Below are 21,782 nucleotides of genomic sequence, written 5' to 3'. Positions count from 1 at the left end.
AAACATATACTCCACATTTGTGGGGACAGGTATAAATTAGTTTAAACTCTGTGAAAGTCAATTATGGCAGTTACCTTTTAAAGTTTCAAATGCCCAAGCATCTAATCCAACAATTAATTTACAGGTATTTATATAATCACTGAAAAACATGATTACTTACATACAGATATATTCATACCATATGCAGTAATAAAAGATAGTAAACACTTAAATGTCCATTGACAAACTTTTGCTATATCCAATAATGGAATAGTACACAGATGCATGTGTGTATACATATATGTATACATGTATGTATAATGTATATATATGTATGTATACACACACAGACACACACACCCACGTATAGTAAGCCTTATATGCACTAAGTAAAACAAAATAAAAGAAAAGGCATACTATTAAATGGAAAAGATTTAATGAAAAAAGGTACGGAACAATTTGCACAGTATGCTACAATTTATGTGAGAAGAAAAAATATATATACACTTATACATTTGTAAATGTACAGAATATCTCGGGGAGGATATAAAAGAAACTGGTTTATTGTGGCTGCCTATAGGAAGGCATTCAGAATGGGAAAGAGAAAAAAGAGTGAGACTAATTCTCACTGTATACGTTTTAAAATTATACTATGTACAAGTGCATGTATTTACCATTCAAATAAACAAGCTGTTAAATAACAGACACAAGACACATGGCTATGTGGGAAAATGTCCTTATTCTCTGAAATTTCAAACATAAACATTTAGAATCAATTTACTTTACAGTACTTCAAGAAAACAGATAAAACAAATATGAAAAGTGGTAATAACTGTTACATCTAGGCAATAGTTATTTGGGGGTTTCATTATACTAGTCTCTCTACTTTTTCTAGATAGATGACACTTTTCATAATAAAAGAGTAAAAACAATCTAATACAGTGAAATCACTTTTTTCTAACTCAGGTGGTATCACTTTCTGGAAAAGAAAAAATTTACACAGGGAAACACTTAAAAGTTACATATATAATTTAAGCATCTTAGGTTAACATAAAACAGGAATGCATCTTCATTCACCAATCTTTGGATAAGAATCCACAGAAAAGAGTTCAGGCTCATCCTACTCACATAAGCCATTGTCTACATCTCTGCTTTTGGCTTATTTAAAACAGAAAACTCTGAGTGCAGAAAAAGATAACCCTTTGTGTATATATATATATACACACACACACACACACACACAATGCCACCCAAACTTTTACTACTGTTATCCCACAGCTAACTGTATTTTAAGTTTTTCTAAAGCATTCAATGTGATCAACTGATCTTTTCATACTGCTATTTCATCAGTTTTTATATTTAACCATATTATAAAATTACAGTAATTGTATTGGAAATAAATATGAGTGACTCTCAGTAAAGTAAAACCTTCAAATGGTGGGAAAAGTGCACTGGCATAAAGAACAAGGCATTAACAAACCAGTTTAGTGCACTAAACGTCAGCAGATTTATTTTTCAAGTGAAATGGAAAAGACAATACAAAGAATTACATAAGTGATTAAGAAAATCTTAATTTTTTAAAAAAAGTGATAAGGAAAGAGCAGAGAATAGGAAAACTACTTGCTTAAAATTACATCTAATCCAGCGCTTGAGCAGCAAGACGAGGCACTAAAATGACTGATGAAAAAACAACAGATATAGTTTAAAACTTAGGTTTCTATAACACAAAGAATACAATTTTTTTGCGTGTAGACAGTTACAAAATCAGAAATGCTTCTGAAGACCCTCAAAATTCCCCAACGGAAAACACAGTTACAATTCAAGCCTATCTAAGACCTCTGAGAAGCTCAGGCCTTCCCATTCCAAGGATATATTCAAAGATTTCAGAGAGGTGGCCATCTGCTAAATGTTTAAAAAGAACTGGGTCAAGATTTGCTTCAAAGTTATCAAGTTGGCAGAAGCTGAAAGGAGGAGGTTTCCAATAATATGGGAGGGAACATACTGAATAACAGGTATTTAAGGTAGAGTTAAATAAAAAAATGAATAGTTAAATAACTGTTACAAAACAGCTTCATACATTCCAGAGTGGTTTATGTGAGTTTGATGGATCACAGGTCAATTTCTGAAGGTATTATTCCTAATAAGGCTTGGTCTTGGGTTTACCTGATGCCTTTTTTGTATCCACTGATAAAAATGCTCACTTAACCATGTACTGTAGATTCACGCTGCCCATTAATTCAATGCTCCAAAGCACTGTGGGCTTCCTTGGTGGCTCAGACAGTAAAGAATCTGCCTGCAGTGTGGGAGATCTGGGTTGGGAAGATCCCCTGGAGAAGGGAAAGGCTACCCACTCCAGTATTCTGGCCTGGAGAATTCCATGGACTGTAGAGTCCATGGGGTCGCAAAGAGTCAGACGACTGAGCAACTTTCACTTTCAGAGCACTATAAACTTTATTCAAATACTTTATCCCATTGAAGCTCAATAATAGCAGTTTATGAAGCAATAGTCTTATTCCCAATAAGTTCAGTTTTATTGACACTTATTGAGAGTTCAGCATTTGGCTGAGTACTCCTGCCCCTTGGAAAGTTACTTATACTTATTCAAGGAATATAAGTGACCTGAATTGGATCAAATCGAACTCTGAGTACTCTAAGGACAGTAAGCTGAACCCACAAAATAGCTATACTTCATCAAAAAGGGCATGGATGCTTTCCCCTTACCAAAAACAGAAGAAAAATTAATGTTTTTTTTTTTTTAATTCAACCAACAAACAGCATCAGAGTTCTACCACATATCACTACAGGTCCACAATACAAGAGTGGTCATAAACACAATTCTAGTTGTTGTTAAGTTATATGTATAATGGAAAATCTCCTATCCTAAGACCTGTTTAGGAGTATCTTACTTTTTCAAAAAGTTAAGTATCCAGAACTAGAATTCAGTAACTGAAGTTTAGAACATGCCCATCCTCTGCTAAGGAGCAGTGACTAGACTTCCAGAACACTCCTAGCAAATCTACTCTGCAGTACACCTTAAGTTTGAGAAGCTGGGTTTTTAAACTTCTCTGCCTTCCAGAACTGGGATAGTATCTCAACATTGCTTACTATCCATAGAGAAATACAGCTTCATTTCCACCGACATTTCCCTCAATATCATTCACTGAAAGCATATTAATTTAAAATTCATAAAAGTATTTATGAGAACAATACTAAAGCATTGCTAAGATTTCCCTAAAGTGCTTGTATTTTTATTTTTATGTGAAACCACAATCCTGATTATTTTATTGCACTATTCAAGACTTAAATTTCATTACAAACATATTCTTTAGTGCAATCATCTCACCGTATATGCCAAGTTAATACCTGTTCTCATTTTTAGTGCTACTTGAGCTACTGAAGGACCTAAGCTACTCCATTGTGTTAACAGAAAAACTCCATTTTGCAAGGTTCCAGGAAAAGAGCCTTTGAAAATCCAAGAGCCTTTGGAAATCCCCTGACCTCACCCCACCACCCTCGAGCCAATCGGACCCCAGACCAAAATCTCCTGACTTAACGTAGTCTACCTAGGTAATGGGAACCAATCAGAACCCGGGGCCAGCCCGGGGAAAATAAAAACCAATCAGAAACCAACACCTAACCCTTCCACAGAAGGTAACCAATTAGACGTCTCCCAACCCGGAAACTCCCGTTTTTCAAATTTCTCACCAGAGAATACCTTATATAAGCAATGTAACCCAGAACTTGGGGCTCCTCCCTATAGCCGCTGTGTCGGTATCGGTGGGAGCCCCAGCTCGAGCTTGGTAATAAAAACTCTCTTGCTTTTGCATCGGATATCGGCTCCCTGGTGGTCACTGGGAGATTTCTCGACTTGGGCACAACACTACAATAAAGCTTCTTTTCCAAATGAAGATAGCACTCTGCATGCAGGCATATTATCTTATTTACTTAAAACAGATGTTCTTGGTAAGCAACTTGCAATTGGTAGCATTGCAAGTCTTGTGACAATATCTAAGTTTTAAAACACTGCAAAATTATACATGCTAAGGTTTTACACCATCTCAATATAACATAAAATTGCTCACTTATTCACCTAAGGTGAACAAAAGTGACAATCTCAACCCTCACCTTTCTAAAAATGAAGGTATTTAGAAACTATGAATGTCCTATCTTCATAGTTAATACATCTCATTTCTATTAAAATTGTTATAAGTTAACACTCACTAATTTCAAGTTTTAAAGTAGTGCATTGTCAAAAATTTCTTATAACTACTATTTTTTTGTTACTTTTGAAAGTAAAAAAGAACTATCGTAAAAAAAAAAGAAAGAAAGAGAACTATTGTAAATTAAGTATGAGTAAGCAATCAAAATTTCAAAAAGCAGCAGAAATCAAGAGTTTGGGGAGGAAAAAATGTATTTGAAAGCTGACCTTAGACTAAAACATATAAAGCTGTTTGTTTTATAAACACGTGAATCATATAAAACTGAAAATCTCATTTTAATTTTTTTTACATTGTGCATAAACATCTGTGTGTACTGTATTTTCAAACTTTAATGGTTTATGAGAAAATTCACATAAAGCATATTAAATACCATATACATATATACCTCATATTGAAAGTTGTCATTTTACAGCTTCTTAGGCAATCCTAAGAATCCTTAATACTATCTCCTTTGCCATAAGCACTATAACAAAAGCACATAAGTTGCTCATTAAAAGAAAATATCAAAATTTCCACGTGCTTTTAATAATAAAGACTGCTTTATCCAGATCTATTTAAAGTTCTTTGTGTTCATCAAAACAGGGATAAAGAGGTAAAGGTACGTGTCCCAGTTGATAAGACCCTGAAAAACTGATAGAACTGGTTCCAAGGCAAACCTTTGGCCTTTATGTATTTTCCCTTGAACCAGAGCTTCCTTTTCTAGACATTCTGTACTTTAGACATACAGGCAAATGTAGTACTATGTGGCACAGTGAAACATACACATGCCACACAAAAAGAGAGAACCTACATTCAGCTCTAATTCTTTTTTTTTTTTTTTTTGCTCCCCTCAGGAAAAGCTGATCTGATTTTTAAGCAATTCAAAAATCCAAATTTTGGTGAACTATCACCTGAATTTTAAATGCTGGAAACCATCTGAAACTTTAAATATTTAAATTTTGAGCAAAATATCTCTATGGCTATAGGCAACAATCTGTAACTCTGGCTTTATGTCAAGTACCTTGCATTAGTTTTCTATTGCCTCTGTTACAAATTACAGAGGCAATAGTGGCTTAACACAACATACCTTACATTACCTTATGGTTCTGGAGGTCAGAAATCCCAAGTGAGTCTTGGGACACTAGAATCAAGGTAGTTCCAGGGTAGTTCCAGGTTCCAGGGGAGAATTCATCTCCTTGTCTTTTCCAGCTTAAGATTACCTGCATTCCTTAGCTTTGGGCTCCTTTCTCCATCTTCAAAGTATATCACTCCAATCTCTAGGCCTCTATCATCCCATCTTTTTAGCTGCCTTTGACCAGTTAATTACTTTCTACCACTCATGTTGCACGTGTGTGGCTTTTTGCTTTTTTCTAGTCTAACTGCATTTGCTTGAACCTTCAAGAAATGTTGAAAACGAATGGTCTCGTCTGATTCCTCGTTTTAGTTCACCAAGTGAGTGATTAAGTCTGATCAAATGGTCATTACTGTATCTGAAAAGTTTTCTATGTTTTTTTTACCAATAGCTTATATTAGAAACGACTGCTGGGTAGTATCAAAGGCATTTTTAGCATCTACTTATCTGAACTTTTCTCCTTTACTTTATTGAAATGAATTACACTAAAAGACTTTCTAATTAAGTCTTCTATAAATTCCTGGAGTAAATCATACTTGGTCAGTAGTATAATTATTCACTAATATACTGCTGGATTCTATATGCTAATGTTGTACTTATAATTTTTGCATCTATATTCACAAGTGAGAAGGCCTATAATCCGCCCACCTTTTTTTTGACACTATGTATGAAATTTGCGATATTAAAACTATGGAGAAGTCATAAAGTAAACTGAAGATCTTTTCATCTTTTTCTAGGGCTCGGACTAATTTAAATAGCACAGGTGTAATCTATTTGAAATTAATAACAGATAACATTATTGAACATTTTATTCACTATAAACACGTTACAAGTATTGAGTCTTGTAAATAATGCTGTGGATTCACCTTGTCTTTTTCAACAGATCTCTATTCACCTTTCTAATTTCTTGCTTGTTAATCTCTTCAGGTACTCCATTTTAGGGAGAAGTTAATTTGGTTAATGTGTATTTTGATAGACTATCCATTTGCTAGCTTCAAATTTGTTTATACAATGCTGAATGCAGTTTCTATTCTTTCAAACTCATAAAATGCATGACTCTCTTCTTCCTCACTAACCTCGATTTTAATTGCTCTCCACTTATTTCCTTAATCAGATCTAAGAAGAATTCATCTTATTTTCTTGTCTTTACAAAATCAAGTTTATAAATTTATTTATCCTTTTATTTTCTATGTCTTTAGTTTTAATGTTTACCTCTGTTAATTCTTTCTACTTTCTTTTGGTTTGTTATTTTTTAAGTTCCTTTAAGACGTGAACTAAGTTCCTGGACTATTCATTAAGCTTTTATCTATCTATATCTTCTCTTTAAACTCAGCTTTCAGACTTCCCTGCTGGTCCACTGATTTAAGAATCCACCTTGCAATGCAGGGGGTGTAGGTTCAATCCCTGATCTGAGAACTAAAATCCCATATGTCACAGGGCAACTAAGCAGGTGTAACACAACCAGAGTAGCCCATGCACCTGCAACTACTGAGCCTACATGCTCTAGAGCCCGTGTACCACAAGAAGTCTGTGTGCCACAATTAGAGAAAGCCCACGTGATGCAACAAAGACTCAGCACAGCCAAAATTAAAACAAAAAAACAACAAACCAAAGATAAACAAAAAGAAAACTCAACTTTGTAATACTAACAATCAAACATCACACATGAATTCCACTGGATTCTGGATCAGAATCAACCAGGTAATTAATTAAAATAAATAAATATGCTATAAATTTATTTTAGTAATTGGGCAAATTTTATATGAACAATGATACTATTTGAAATACTGATTATTTCTGAAGAGTGATGATTGGCCTTATTTTTAAGAAGTGCACACTGAATTGTTTAGGCATGGAATGTTATGACATCTGCAACTTAGTTTTTAATAGGTTATGAACTGAACTATTTCCTCACAAAAAATTCGTGTGTGAAACCCTAACTCTAGTACCTGAGAATGTGACCATTTTAGAAATAGGGCCTTTAAAAAGCTAATTTAAGTTAAAGTAAGTCCAGTAACCTTAGATATGCAGATACCACCAACCTTATTGCAGAAAGCAAAGAAAAACTAAAGAGCCTCTTGAAGAAAGTGAAAGAGGAGAGTGAAAAAGCTGGCTTAAAACTCAACATTTAAAAAATGAAGATCATGGCATCTGGTCTCATCACTCATTGCAAATAGATGGGGAAACAATGGAAACAGTGACAGACTTTATTTTCTTGGGCTCCAAAATCACTGCAGATGGTGACTGCAGCCATGAAATTAAAAGATACTTGCTCCTTGGAAGAAACGTTCTGACAAACCTAGACTGCATATTAAAAAGCAGAGACATTACTTTGCCAGCAAAGGTCCGTCTAGTGAAAGCTATGGTTTTTCCAGTAGTCATGCATGCATATGAGAGTTGAACCATAAAGAAAGCTGAGCACTGAAGAATTGATACTTTTGAACTATGGTGTTAAAGAAGACTCTTGAGAGTCCCTGGGACTGCAACGAGATCAAACCAGTCAATCCTAAAGGAAATAGTCCTGAATATTCATTGGAAGGTCTGATGCTAAAGCTGACATTCCAATACTTCAGCCACCTGATGCAAAGAGCTGACTGCTTGGAAAAGACCCTGATGCTGGGAAAGACTGAAGGCAGGAGGAGAAGGGGATGACAGAGGAAGAGATGGTTGGATGACATCACCAACTCAATGGACATGAGTTTGCGCAAGCTCCAGGAGTTGGTGATGGACAGGGAGGCCTGGCATGTTGCAGTCCACAGGGTCACAAAGAGTCGGACACGACTGAGGGACTGAACGGACTGAAGGCCATAATGGTGGGCCCTAACCCAGTGTGACTGTTGACCTTATAAGGGGAGAACAGCACACAGGGAGAGACAACAGGGAAACACACAAGGGAAGTCAACCAAGTGAAAAGGCAGCAAGAGGGTGGCCATATACAAGTCAAGGGGAGAAGCTTCAGAGAAAAGAACCCTGTCAGTTCCCTGATCTTGGACTTTCATCCTCCAGAATGGTAAGAAAATAAGTTTCTGCTGTTTAAGCCAGCCAGTCTCTGGTACTCTGTTCTGGCAGCTCTAGCAACCTAATACAAATGGTTCCTGGGGAAAATGGATAAATATAAGGAGAGAGAGAAAGTAAAACTGGCAAGATCTTACTGTTGCTGAATCTAGGTACAAAGTATATGGATGTTCATCATATCATTCTTTCAATTTTACATAAGTTTAAAGTTCTCCAAAATATACGTTTGAAGTTTCCCAAAATAAAAAATTCAGGGGAAAAATTTCACCAGGAAATTCACACACATACACACACATATATGTTTGTATTTGTCTGCTAGAGCTGTCATAACAAAATACCAAGACTGGCTGGCTTAAGCAACAAAAATGTATTCTCACAGTTCTGCAAGGTGGAAGTTAAAGATCAAGGTGTCTGCACGTTCGGTTTCCTCTGAGGCCTCTCCTTGACTTGCAGACGGCTTTCACATGGCTCTGCTCTGTGTGCGCCCAGCCCTGATGTCTCCTCAGTACACTCAAATTTCCTTTTCTTGTAAGGACACGAATCAGACTGGACTGACTTAATCACCTCTTTGGGCTTCCCAGGTGGCTCAGTGGTAAAGAATTTGCCTGCCAAGCAGGATACACAGGTTCAGTCCTTGGGTGGGGAAGATCCCCCAGAGAAGGAAATGGAAACCCATTCCCTTATTCTTGTCTGGAGAGTCTCATGGACAGAGGAGCCTGGCGAGCTATATAGTCCATGGGGTCAGAAGAGAATGAGAGATAGCTCAGTGACTAAACAATATGCAAATCACCTCTTTAAAGACCATATCTCCAAATGAGATTATGTTCTGAAGTGCTAAGGGGAGCCTGGCGAGCTATATAGTCCATGGGGTCAGAAGAGAATGAGAGATGGCTCAGTGACTAAACAATACGCAAATCACCTCTTTAAAGACCATATCTCCAAATGAGATTATGTTCTGAAGTGCTAAGGGTTAGGGACTTCCATGTACAAATTTTGGAGGGACACAATTCAGCTCATAACCAGATCGTTATCCTTGTCCTTACAGTCTTATGTCTTTAAATAAAGAATGTTAATTCTATGATTTATTTAATTCTTTTCTAGCTATTTTTTCTCTTTCAGGATTTCTAGCATCTTCAAGATAGGTCTAAAACTGTCTTCCAGGTAACCATGAGTTATACGTAAGGATTTACACTTTCTGTGTGTGGTTTCTCTCTACTATTCTGTATTTATTTATTCAATTTAATTTCTTAGCACAATGATATAGCCTCCAGTCATGGCTAATCTCTTTATCAACTTGTCTCCTAAATTTAGAAATCCAGAATTGTTTTAGTTCCTGAAACTACATTTGTGTTCTAACTCTACTTCTTTGAGAGTTATCATTACTTTGCTAAAGTTTCCTTTCCTATTGCCTATTAATCCTGTGTTCCACAGAAGCTACCTGTTCAATGTACTCAGCCTTATTTTCCTCTCCCAAATCGCTGAATTCCTTGAAGGTTCTTCCCTACTCATAACTGTTCCCTCAGCATCCAGATAGGTCAGACTACTGTTATCTATTAGAGGAAAAAAACAGCAGGTAATAAAAAACATGAAAATTTTCAGCACCAAGAACCAAACATGTTAACTAACTTAACCCTCTGCGGAAGCACTGGAATTAAGTTTATATGAGCGTGCCCACCAGGTTCAGTTCAACTCAACAGAAATGAACAGGACTGCACTGACCTCTGAGCACAAAGCCAGCAGCAAATTGTCAAGTCAGCAATGTGGGCTAAGGTCAACATTTTCCCACATTATTTCCCTGTCCTACCGTCACTGCTTCACAGTGCAGTTATCTCCCTATTCATAACTAGGATTAGTAACAAAACAGTAAAAATTTCTTAAAAATAACAAACAGGTCACATTAGTGTTGCTCAGCCACGTCTGACTCTTTGTGACCATATGGATCATGGCCTGCCAGGCTCCTCTGTTCATGGAATTCTCCAGGCAAGAATACTGAAGCAGATTGCTTCCGTATCGCTTTCCTACTCTAGGGAATCTTCCTGACCCAGGGATTAAACCTGCATCTCCTGCACTGGTAGGTGGATTCTTTACCACTCCACCATCATTTATCCAAATAATCCTATTGGGGCCAAGTATTACCCATATTTTACAAAGGTACAAGGTGATTTCAGAGAAAGTTACGTGTTTTAAAGCCAGGTCCATTTACATAAACACTTATCGTCTCTTCATAACTAACATTCCTTCTACTTCCACATTCATTTGTGTGATCTCAGGCACATAAATCTTTCTAGGCCTTATCTGTCCATCTGTAAAATGATGATACTAATACCACCTAACTCACAAGGCTAGTATACAAACCCAATGAGTGAATGAAGGCAAGTAAAGTGATTAGAACAGTGTCCGGCATACAATGCTCCTAATATTATTATTTATTTGGCATCCTGTAGCTTACAAATATGATTTTTTTAAAGCCTATATACTCAAATAACTCAAAAGAATCTCAATGATCTGACACTTATCAGGTCCACAAGTGGCTATAATGACCATTTTGGGTAATATTTTTGACTGCTTAACCTACTCACTGCAGCATTTAAAAGCTAACATGACCCGTCTCATGGTAACACTGTAAAACTCAAGTTTTCCACAATAGTCACTTTGAACCTTTTTTTTTCATTAGAAAAGTTCAGAAGTCAAATTCTGTACGTTGTAATTTTTAAAAAAGAAACAAATTTCTAATCTAATTAGATATCCATTAAACAGCTTCTTGGAGAAGGCAATGGCACCCCACTCTAGTACTCTTGCCTGGAAAATCTCATGGACGGAGGAGCCTGGTAGGCTGCAGTCCATGGGGTCGCTGAGAGTCGGGTACGACTAAGCGACTTCACTTTCATTTTTATGCATTGGAGAAGGCAATGGCAACCCACTCCAGTGTTCTTGCCTGGAGAATCCCAGGGACGGGATAGCCTGGTGGGCTGCCGTCTATGGGGTCACACAGAGTCGGACACGACTGAAGTGACTTAGCAGCAAACAGCTTCTAACATAGAAAAGTAGCAGCAGTGTTCGGGTGTGAACAAAAAAGGACTTAACCCTGAAAACACCTCAAAAATTGGAAAAACAAACACATTTAAACAAAGGCAAAACAAAAGTAATCAAGCAGAAGTTGATGCTCTGTAAAAAGCATCAAGAAACAAGATGATTAGATTATTTAAGAAACTAAAATGTAAAAGTAAAAAGTGACAGGCTTAAACTATCTAAACCAGACTAGCATATATATAAGCAATTTAAAGCTACATATTTTGAAGAAAGGAGAAGGCAATGGCACCCCACTCTAGTACTCTTGCCTGGAAAATCCCATGGACGGAGGAGCCTGGTAGGCTACAGTCCATGGCGTCGCAAAGAGGCGGACACGACTGAGCGACTTCACTTTCACTTTCACCCTGGCTAAGATCTTCCTTGTAGCTCAGATGGTAAAGAATCTGCCTGCAGTGCAGGAGACCTGAGTTCAATCCCTGGATCAGGAAGATCTTCTGGAGAAGGGACTGGCAATCCACTCCAGTATTCTTGACTGGAGAATCCCACAGATAGAGGAGCCTGAGGGGCTACAGTTCGTGGGGTCACAAAGAGTCGGACACGACTAAGTGACTAACCCACCCACCAACATTTTGAAGAAAAGTCAATAACAAGACTTTAGAAATGTGTACGTTTTATAGTCTGTGGGTAAGTATAAATCATCCTATGACATTTCGAGGCAAGATGAATGTGATGACCAAAAATCTACTAATTATGAGGCAGCCAAGATACAATGGTTTCTTCAGTGCTTCAGTATAAGTAGATTAGCTGATGCTCTCTATAGTTATAATATGAAATTAAATTGTCATTTTCCAGTGATATTTACCCAATAGCACTGTATTAGAAATGAGAATATACTCAGGTTTCAGGTTAAATATGTGCTACTGATTTATGTCACTCTCTCTGGTTATGTTTTTATTTGGGCTACTGCCTATAGCCAAACTTTGCAAACAGAGATGCAAGTCAGTCTTTGGTGATGACCAAAAAAAAAACGTTTTAGTCAAAAATCAGAACACGTGATAAAATTAGTGGGTGAAAGTTTAATGAGCCCATGGCAGAGCAGAATAGCCTAGAAAATTAGCATGTCACTTCTTCATTAGGTGGCATTCCAAAACTTCAGCTATTTTCCATCATCACAATAATCAAATTAAATGTACCTATATTAAACAAAGAACTGACTCATTGGGAAAGACTCTGATGCTGGGCAAGATTGAAGGCAAGAGAAGGGGACGACAGAGGATGAGATGGTTGAACGGCATCACCGACTCAATGGACATAAGTTTGAGCAAGCTTCGGGAGTTGGTGATGGACAGGGAAACCTGGAGTGCTGCAGTCCATGGGGTCACAAAGAGTTGAACACCACTGAGTGACTGAACTGACTGAACTGACATCAAATGAACTAGCTTATTATCTGATCCATGAAAAGAAGCTATTATCACCAAACATTAAGAGGTGTGTAGAAGAATTCAGTGAGATAAAGTCTTCTAAACTACTAACATGTTTGTTACAGTAAGTACTTAATAAACAGTGGGTACCAGTAGTAGTATATATATTCAGATTCCAAATGAGAGATGTGATTCTGCTTCAGTGTTGGCACTGTTATAGTACTATTTCTGAGTAGTAATTGAATAAAATCATCTTAATCCTGAAAGCAATTAATTCCATCCTCACAAATGAAAAGGACCAATCACCACAAGTAAAAAAAATCAATCCAACATTGTTGACTCTCTTTATATAACTATAACATAGAAAAACAATCACATCCTTGAGGTAAGAAATTACCAGAGATAACAAAGCAATTCTGAAATTACAATGAATGCTTTTAACTTACTGATTAACTAAATCAGATACCGTCTTAGAGCCATCATCTGCTTCTTCTTCCATTTCAGAGTCCATACCATTGTCACCTTGTGAATGACATCAAAAAAAAAAATTGGAAACAGGCTTATAAGACAAAAAGTCAGAGCAACGTATCATTATACAGAAAGTTTCATCTATAAAGTGACAGATTAAGAAACCTGACACTTGTTGAAAGATGACAGTTTTAATTCTTATATTTAAAATGCCTTTTTGGGTATCTGTCCTATTTATCTATTCTATAAATGCATAAAATGTATAAAAATGAGAATGTGTGTGTGTGTATATATATATATATATACTTACAGACTATACACACATGTACACATCTTTTACCAATTACAGATTCCATTAAACCATTTTACATTTTAGAAAGGTGTTATCTCTAGAAATTTAAAGTCTCCGTTTTTTTGTTCCTTCTCTTGTAACGCTAATACTAAAATCCTTGTAGAGTCAAAAAAACGCAGCTTAAAAATCCAAAATTCTACAGGTAATGTATGGCAAAGAAGAGTCTTATTTTAGGCAGATAGACAAATGTCAGGAATTTGCAAGAAATTATTCTAACTCTGCATTTGGCTCTTATCAGAGCAGGCAATGGCAACCCACTCCAGTACTCTTGCCTGGAAAATCCCATGGACGGAGGAGCCTGGTGGGCTGCAGTCCATGAGGTTGCTAGGAGTCGGACACGACTGAGCGACTTCACTTTCATTTTTCACTTTCATACATTGGAGAAGGAAATGGCAACCCACTTCAGTGTTCTTGCCTGGAGAATCCCAGGGACGGGGGAGCCTGGTGGGCTGCCATCAATGAGGTCACACAGAGTCAGACACAACTGAAGTGACTTACAGCAGAGCAAAAATGGTACTCAATGGATAATTAGAAGCAGTGAGAAAGCAAAAAACTAAAAAATATCTTAAGAGAAGTCTTTGCCTTAATAATTTTTTATAGAATTTTGGATAAACTTTTTTCACACAAACTTCAATGTTCTTACCTACATAACTGATTTGGAAAAACCACACATACATCAAAAAGTCCATTCCTAAGATGCTATTCTACAAATATAAACTATAATTTTCTATAAAGAGAAGTAAAAATATTAATTAATGACTAAGAATAAAGCTGAAGTCAAGTAAAAATACCTCATGATTTATGCTAAATATAGTATTAACTATCTATACTAAGTTACCAGAAGGTAGAAATATGCATTCTTACCCTCAAGAATCTTCAAAATTTTTTTTTCAGACAGGAGCTCTAGCTGTTCCTGGCAAAGTCTTTTAATTTCTTCTATTGAACAGTTCTAAAGAAAATGATATTTTTTTAAAATGCATTTATATAATACAGCACCAAAGTAAACTAGAAAATAGCAAGCATTAAAAAAAAAAGTCTTGCTTAGCAAAGTTGTGCAGTCAAACAAATGAAAAGTCACATAAACCTTTTTTATGGGATAAAATCTGAAGACCTGCCAGTTAACATGCAAACATTGTAATTTATAGTTTTAATTGGAACGTATAAAGTCATGTTAACTATGAAAGAACAAACTAAAGAGTGAGTCAGGTGCCCAGATATTGTTAATAGTAGCCTATTACAGTTCAGTTCAGTCGCTCAGTCGTGTCCGACTCTTTGCGACCCCATAAACCACAGCACGCCAGGCCTCCCTGTCCATCACCAACTCCTGGAGTTCACCCAAACCCATGTCCATTGAGTCGGTGATGCCATCCAACCATCTCATCCTCTGTCGTCCCCTTCTCCTCAATCTTTCCTAGCATCAGGGTCTTTTTAAATGAGTCAGCTCTTCACATCAGGTGGCCAAAGTATTGGAGTTTCAGCTTCAGCATCAGTCCTTCCAATGAATATTCAGGACTGATTTCCTTTAGGATGGACTGGTTGGATCTCCTTGCAGTCCAAGGGACTCTCAAGAGTCTTCTCCTATTTATGTTAGGCAAATACCACTAAAGGCTTAAATATTCTAGCCCTGGCTCCATTCATCTTAGATATATATGCTGTTGGGTTTAACTTGCCCAAGTCTTTTTTCCATATCAGTAAAATTACAACACCACATACACTTCTGAGTAATTTTCAGAAATAAACATACAAAAACATTTAAGACTTTAATGAAATACAGGCTATTACCAACTATCATTGCATACCGTGGTCTTCCCTGGTGACTCAGTTGGTAAAGAGTCTGCCTGCAACGTGGAAGACCCGGGGTTCAATCCCTGGATCAGTAAGAGCCCCTGGAGAAGGAAATGGCACCCCACTCCAGTATTCTTGCCTGGAGAATTCCATGGAGAGAGCAGCCTGATAGGCTACAGTCCATGGGGTCACAGAGAGTCTGACATGAGAGTGACTAACACTTTCACTTTCTTTCTTTTATTACATACTGTTACACAGCAGTATACTACTTCTTAAAGCAAAAGAATCAGTGTATATCTAATCTAGTTACTGAAATTGCCAATATTTAATAGAATTATTTCCAGAAGGTCAAAAAACTCCTTACCTAAATACAGTTAAGTGTCCCATTTCTTTCTGGCAAATTTTTCAAGACAGAAAGCCATTATGGTTCTGCAAAATCCCTATATCTTTTTGAAGTAGCTTAGTTGAAAACATACAATTATAATTTCCATTAAGTAAAATGACTGCTACAAAGAAAGTTTTTATATATTTCTATATAGTGGGGAACCTGCTAACGTATGTCATTAAATACCTTTAACACATCAGGAAGCATCTTCTGTAACTTCTTCTCCCCTATGATACAGAAACACTGTCGAAGCATTTCTTTTTTGTCTGATATATAGAAACTAACTGGTTTTAATGCCACAGTCAGGTCTAATCCACCTTCTTCAAGGTCACTGTGCTCTGCCAAGAATAACTCTTTTTCCAGAGGTGGCAAAAGATATTTGGCCTCCTAAAATTAAAAGACATAAAGAACCATTAAACAATAAAAATATGTCTATAACATCATACATCATTTAATAAAATCTTTATTAAACATCTTCAAATTCTTTGGTTGCATAAATCAGTTATTTAAAACCACAAAAAAGACTATTTAATTGCTCAGTATTTTGTGACATTACTCTCCAGGCTGTACTTATCAGCAAATTGATAAAAAGTGAAGAAATAATAATATCTTACAATACGCAAATGAAAATATACTCAATATTGAATAATTTTCTACAATTTCAGACTTCTGAAGAATACGATACTCCTCCAGTAGACCATTCACCCAAGAATTTTATGTATGTATGGTCGTTCTTAATTCTGAAAAGAAACAGGATAGCAGCAAAATGTTACAAATCACATATATAATAAAATACCACTGCTTACTGGAAGCTACTGTAATTTTTAAAACTGTTAAATATCCAATCATATTCAAAGCAGGCAAGTAATTTAAGATAATTCAATCAACTTTGCCTCCTATTTTCCAAATCTATCCAGTCTCTCAAGTCTACTGCCAAAATGCTGATCCAAGGCAACATCCTCTTTGCCTAGATTACCTCCAGGTGGCATGAATGGTAAAGAAAACCTGCCTGCCAAGAGATGCAGGTTTGATCCCCAGATGGAGAAGATTCCCCTGGAGTAGGAAATGGCAAACCACTCCCGTATTCTTGCCTGGAGAAACCCAAGCACAGAGGAGCCTGGTGGACTACAGTCCCTGGCCACAAAGAGTCAGACAGGACTGAGTGACTGAGTTCACACACACTGGACTCCCTATATCTAATCAAAGGTTTCACCAATCTGTTTTGTATTCTGTCACAAAATGGATTTTATAAAATGCACACATAATCATCCTCCCTATTTGTAAGACTTCTCAGTGAAGTACTTCTCACAAAAGTACAGTTTAGTTCTGTATGCAAATGCTTACACAATCCTTATTACTGGTCTTCTCATAATAACAGAGTACCAAAAATATGCAAACTATTTAAGATAAGAATGGTGATATCCAAAAGTGAAATCAGACGATGCTTGCTCCTTGGAAGAAAAGCTATGACAAACCTAGACAGCATATTAAAAAGCAGAGACATCACTTTGCCCACAAAGGTCCGTCTAGTCAAGGCTATGGTTTTTCCAGTAGTCATGTATGCATGTGAGAGTTGGACCCTAAAAAAAGCTGAGCACCGAAGAACTGATGCTTTTGAACTGTGGTGTTGGAGAAGACTCTTGAGAGTCCCTTGGATTGCAAGGAGATCCAACCAGTCAATCCTGAAGGAAATCAGTCCCGAATATTCATTGGAAGGACTGATGCTGAAGCTGAAACTCCAATACTTTGGCCACTTGAAGTGAAGAACTGATTCACTGGAAAAGACGCTGACGCTGAGAAAAATTGAAGGCAGGAGGAGAAGGGGATGACAGAGGATGAGACAGTTGGATGGCATCACCGACTTGATGGACATGAGTTTGAGCAAGCTCTGGGAGTTGGTGATGGAAAGGGAAGCCTGGCACGCTGCAGTCCATGGGGTCACAAAGAGTCGGACACAACTGAGTGACTGAACTGAACTGATCCAAAACTAAATCTAGAAGGAATAGAAAAACTGAATATATCTATAACTATCAAAGAAAGTGGGGGAGAAAATAAGGTGAGAGGCATTAAGGAAAAATACACTACCCCTAGAAAAACCCACTACCCCTAGAAAAATCCACCAGACCCAAACAGCTGTATGGTCCAACAGTCAAGTACACCCTTGAAAGAAAGATATAAACTACTCTGGAATACGTGAAAAAAAAAAAAAAAAGTTGTTTTCCCAACTCAATCCATAGCCCAATACTAAAATAAAACAGGGTAACTACAAAAATAAAAACCATAATCTGATTTAACTTAACATAAACACAAACGTATTTAATAAAAATATTGAATTACAGTTGAACAACCAAATCAACAAATCAAATAAGATTTATCTCAAAAAGCAAGGACAATTTATCAATACAATTACATTATCAGATTAAAGAAAACTGTATGACCCCTCAACAGAATGCCCCAAAGGTAACTGATAAAACTCCACAAAATCTCAGAAAAACCGGAATTAAAAATTTCCTTAACTTGATCAGATATCATTCAGAACTTATGACAAATAGATTTACTGGTATAAAAGTTAAAAACTGTTTCTACTACAAAAAGGAATGGGAAAAGAATGCCTGCTATGAATGCCTGTGTTCAACACTACACTAAACGATTGAAAAAAAAAAAAAGAAAATAAAAAAGCCTTAGATAATGTAAAATAACAAAAATAAGAAATATCAAGGCTGACGAGTCAATGAAGGGGCTGCGTATCAAACAATTAATGAGGAAGCATAAAGAAAGCCTTCCATTTCCCGTCATTTGTGTTGTATATATTTAAAGCATGCAGTCCTGCAACTGGTTTGTGTGTTTTTATTTTTTTCCTGCATCTGTTTCATAATGTGAGCAAACTTTTTTTTTTTAAATGGCATTATTTTGCCAGGTTGAAGGCACATAAAGAGGGGTTTTATTTCGTTTTGTTTTTTAACTTATTTTAATTGGAGGCTAATTACTTCACAATATTGTGGTGGTTTTTGCCATACATTCACATGAATCAGCCATGGGTGTACATGTGTTCCCCATCCTGATCCTCCCTCTCACCTCCCTCCCCATCCCATCCCTCAGGGTCATCCAAGTGCACCAGCCCTGAACACCCTGCCTCATGCATGGAACCTGGACTGGCAATCTATTTCACATATACATGTTTCAATGCTATTCTCTCAAATCATCCCACCCTCGCCTTCTCCCACAGTCTTTACATCTGTGTCTCTTTTGCTGTCTCGCATATAGGGTCATCGTTACCATCTTTCTAAATTCCATATATATGTGTGTTAATATACTGTATTGGTGTTTCTTTCTGACTTACTTCGCTCTGTATAATAGGCTCCAGTTTCATCCACTTCATTAGAACTGATTCAAATGCATTCCTTTTAATAGCTGAGTAATATTCCGTGTGTACATGTACCACAGTAAAGAGGGCTTTTATAATCAGATATTGGATTCCAATGTAGGTGTTATTAACAAATTGGTAACTACCAGTAAACTTCCTTAATCTCTTTGCTCCTCAATTTTCTCATCTTGTATAAGGTAGATGAAGAGAAGTAAAGCGGGGCTTGTAAGGGCACTGAAGGCTAGTTCCTGACCCCTACTTTTCAGGGAGACTAAGGCGACCACAGGAGTGGAAGGAGCTAAAGACAATCATCAGACGATCAGCACACCCAGAAATTTTAAGTTCAAGTCGTGGGAGTGTGGGGTTCAGGGAACTTAGGAACGTGAACTTCAGACACTGGATCCCGTAAGACCGCAGCCTTAACAGGAGGGACAGCAGGCTCCGCATCCCGCAGTCACATTCCGCTCTTCGCCCGCCTTCCGAAACCGCGGCCGCTTCGAGAAGCGACGAGAAAGACGCGCACGCACCTGCTGCAGGGAGCCGGAGACGCTGGAAGATGAGTCAGTGCTTCTCCGCTTCCGACGCTCACCGCGCTCCACGCTGCTGCCACCCCAGCAGCTGCCGCCGCTCCCACCGCCGGTGACACTTCCACTCACGCTAGTGTTCCCACAGCAGGTGACGCTTCCGCAGCCGCTTGCGCTCCCGCAGCCGCTGGTGCTTCCACTGCCACTGCTGCCTACGGCGGGGACCAGGTCCGGCGCTGCGAGGGCCGCCGCCGCCTCCTGACCGCTTCGTTTGCGCCGCTTCTCCCTGGAAGACTTCTTCCCCGTCATGATCCCACTCCAGCAACCATCCGGTGAAAGAACCCGTCTCCTGATAGACCGAAAGCCTCCCGCAGCGGCGAGCTGCAGGAGCTGGCGTCGCAGCTTGACGTCACTTCCGGTCGCGCCTCAAACGTCTAGAGTCGTTTCTGAAGGCGGGGTGAGGGCCAATCAAGCTGCCTCCGCCTACTGCGGAGATTGGCTGTAGAGTTTGAGGGCGGTTGAGCAGTGTCTGAGGACTTTTGTTGTATGTTTCCGTATACAAAGAACCATAGATGGAGCGTTACAATAGCTTTTTGCCTTGTTGATACTGTTTTTCAATCTTTGCCAGTATACGATACACAGTAAGCTGAAGGTATATTGTTTGATCTTCCGATTTCGTCTTTCAATTTTTGTTTGACTCAACAACAATGAGGCAAATTTAGGAGAAACTCATTATCATCATCACATGGGCAATTTTTTTTTTAATGTGTTTTAAGAAGTTGTACACGGAGAAGGCATTAGCACCCCACTCCAGTACTCTTGCCTGGAGAATCCCAGGGACGGCAGAGCCTGGTGGGCTGCCGTCTATGGGGTCGCACAGAGTCGGACACGACTGAAGCGACTTAGCAGCAGCAGCAAGAAGTTGTACAAGAGCAGTTTCTTGCTTCTTTGTTTTTACCCATTAACACTACTTTCTAGGCATGATTCCTTTTCACTTCTGAAGGCACTTGACGCTTTTATTTATCCTTTCTCAATTTATTTAATAGTCAAATACTGGTGTCTTGCTTATTGACCTTCTGGCACATGTCAGAAAAACACCGCCGTAAATAACAAGAAAAAAATTACATTATTTTGTACCCCCCAAAAGAAACTGATCAAAAGTTATTGGCACGTTATTTTTCTTGTTTGATGTAATCGAGTTTGTTTGAAAAAGAAAGGCTGAGGCTATTTAAAATGTCACCTGAAATCTTTTTAAAAGTAAGTTCTAACATATGATAAGATTAGTTTTAACTTGGATTTTTGGCTTACAATGTTGAATACTGATTAGAACACTATTTCCTCTTGATCGATACTCTGATGTACCATTTATCTACGAAAATTATATCGATCTTTTAAATGTAAATTAGTTCTTCCTGTTGAGGAAAGGGGAGCGGGAATAAAACACTATTGGCATATCAGTGTTCCTACCTTTTCTCTCTTCCTTCTTTCCTCATAAACTGCTGTTTCATACTAGTTCTTGGTTTTTTGAAAGGGAGGAAAGCAAGAAGAGTTTAGGAGTGAAGGTGACCAGTAAAAGAATCCAAGGCCATTTTTTAAAGGGATTTGAGGCAAGAAGTGCAAAAGAAAAAGAGAAGTGTATGAGGGCAGCAGTGGAAGAGCGAATGTGGGGAGTACCTCTGGGGATTATGTATTTCTTGCATAGAGTTCGTGAGGGACAAGAAAGGGACAAGTGAGTTTTTGAAAATAGATTATGGATCATAGTTTTATCACTGTTAGCTTTGCAGGCTGCCCTGTAGTATTTTGGATCTAAACACAAACCTGGTTTTAAAATCAGAGATCAAGGGCTTCCGTGGTGGCACAATGAATAAAAATCTGCCTGACACCGCAGGGGAAACGGATTCGATCCCTGCTCCCGGATACGTGCCACAGAGCAAGTAAGACTTAACTACTGAAGCCTGAGCATCCTAGAGTCTGCTCGCTACAGGTGCTGAGCCTGTGTGCCCTGGAGCCTGTGCTCCACAACAAGAGAAGTCACCACAGTGAGAATCCTGTGCCTAAGTGAAGAGTAGCCCTCTCTCATGGCAACTAGAGAAAGTCCAAGCAAAGCAATGAAAACCCAGCATAACCA

General features: G+C 38.0%; 1 protein-coding gene across 1 annotated transcript in view; it reads right to left on the bottom strand.

The window, feature by feature from the left end:
* CAAP1 (caspase activity and apoptosis inhibitor 1) overlaps window positions 1–20,074 on the bottom strand; it is a 77,577-nt gene extending 57,503 nt beyond the window's left edge. Inside the window, exons 1-4 of the mRNA XM_040238125.1 lie at window positions 19,658–20,074; window positions 15,953–16,153; window positions 14,461–14,545; window positions 13,223–13,298 (exon numbers count right to left, since the gene is read on the bottom strand). Of these exons, the coding sequence (XP_040094059.1) occupies window positions 13,223–13,298; window positions 14,461–14,545; window positions 15,953–16,153; window positions 19,658–19,963 (668 nt within the window). The 5' untranslated portion in view covers window positions 19,964–20,074. The remainder of the gene's footprint in view (window positions 1–13,222; window positions 13,299–14,460; window positions 14,546–15,952; window positions 16,154–19,657) is intronic.
* Window positions 20,075–21,782: the final 1,708 nt, after the last annotated feature.

Source organism: Oryx dammah, unplaced genomic scaffold (genome assembly GCF_014754425.2).
Source record: "Oryx dammah isolate SB20612 unplaced genomic scaffold, SCBI_Odam_1.1 HiC_scaffold_1, whole genome shotgun sequence".
Classification (NCBI taxonomy): domain Eukaryota; kingdom Metazoa; phylum Chordata; class Mammalia; order Artiodactyla; family Bovidae; genus Oryx; species Oryx dammah.
The sequence above is the reverse complement of the archived record's forward strand: the minus strand, read 5'-3'. Positions and strand labels throughout refer to the sequence as shown.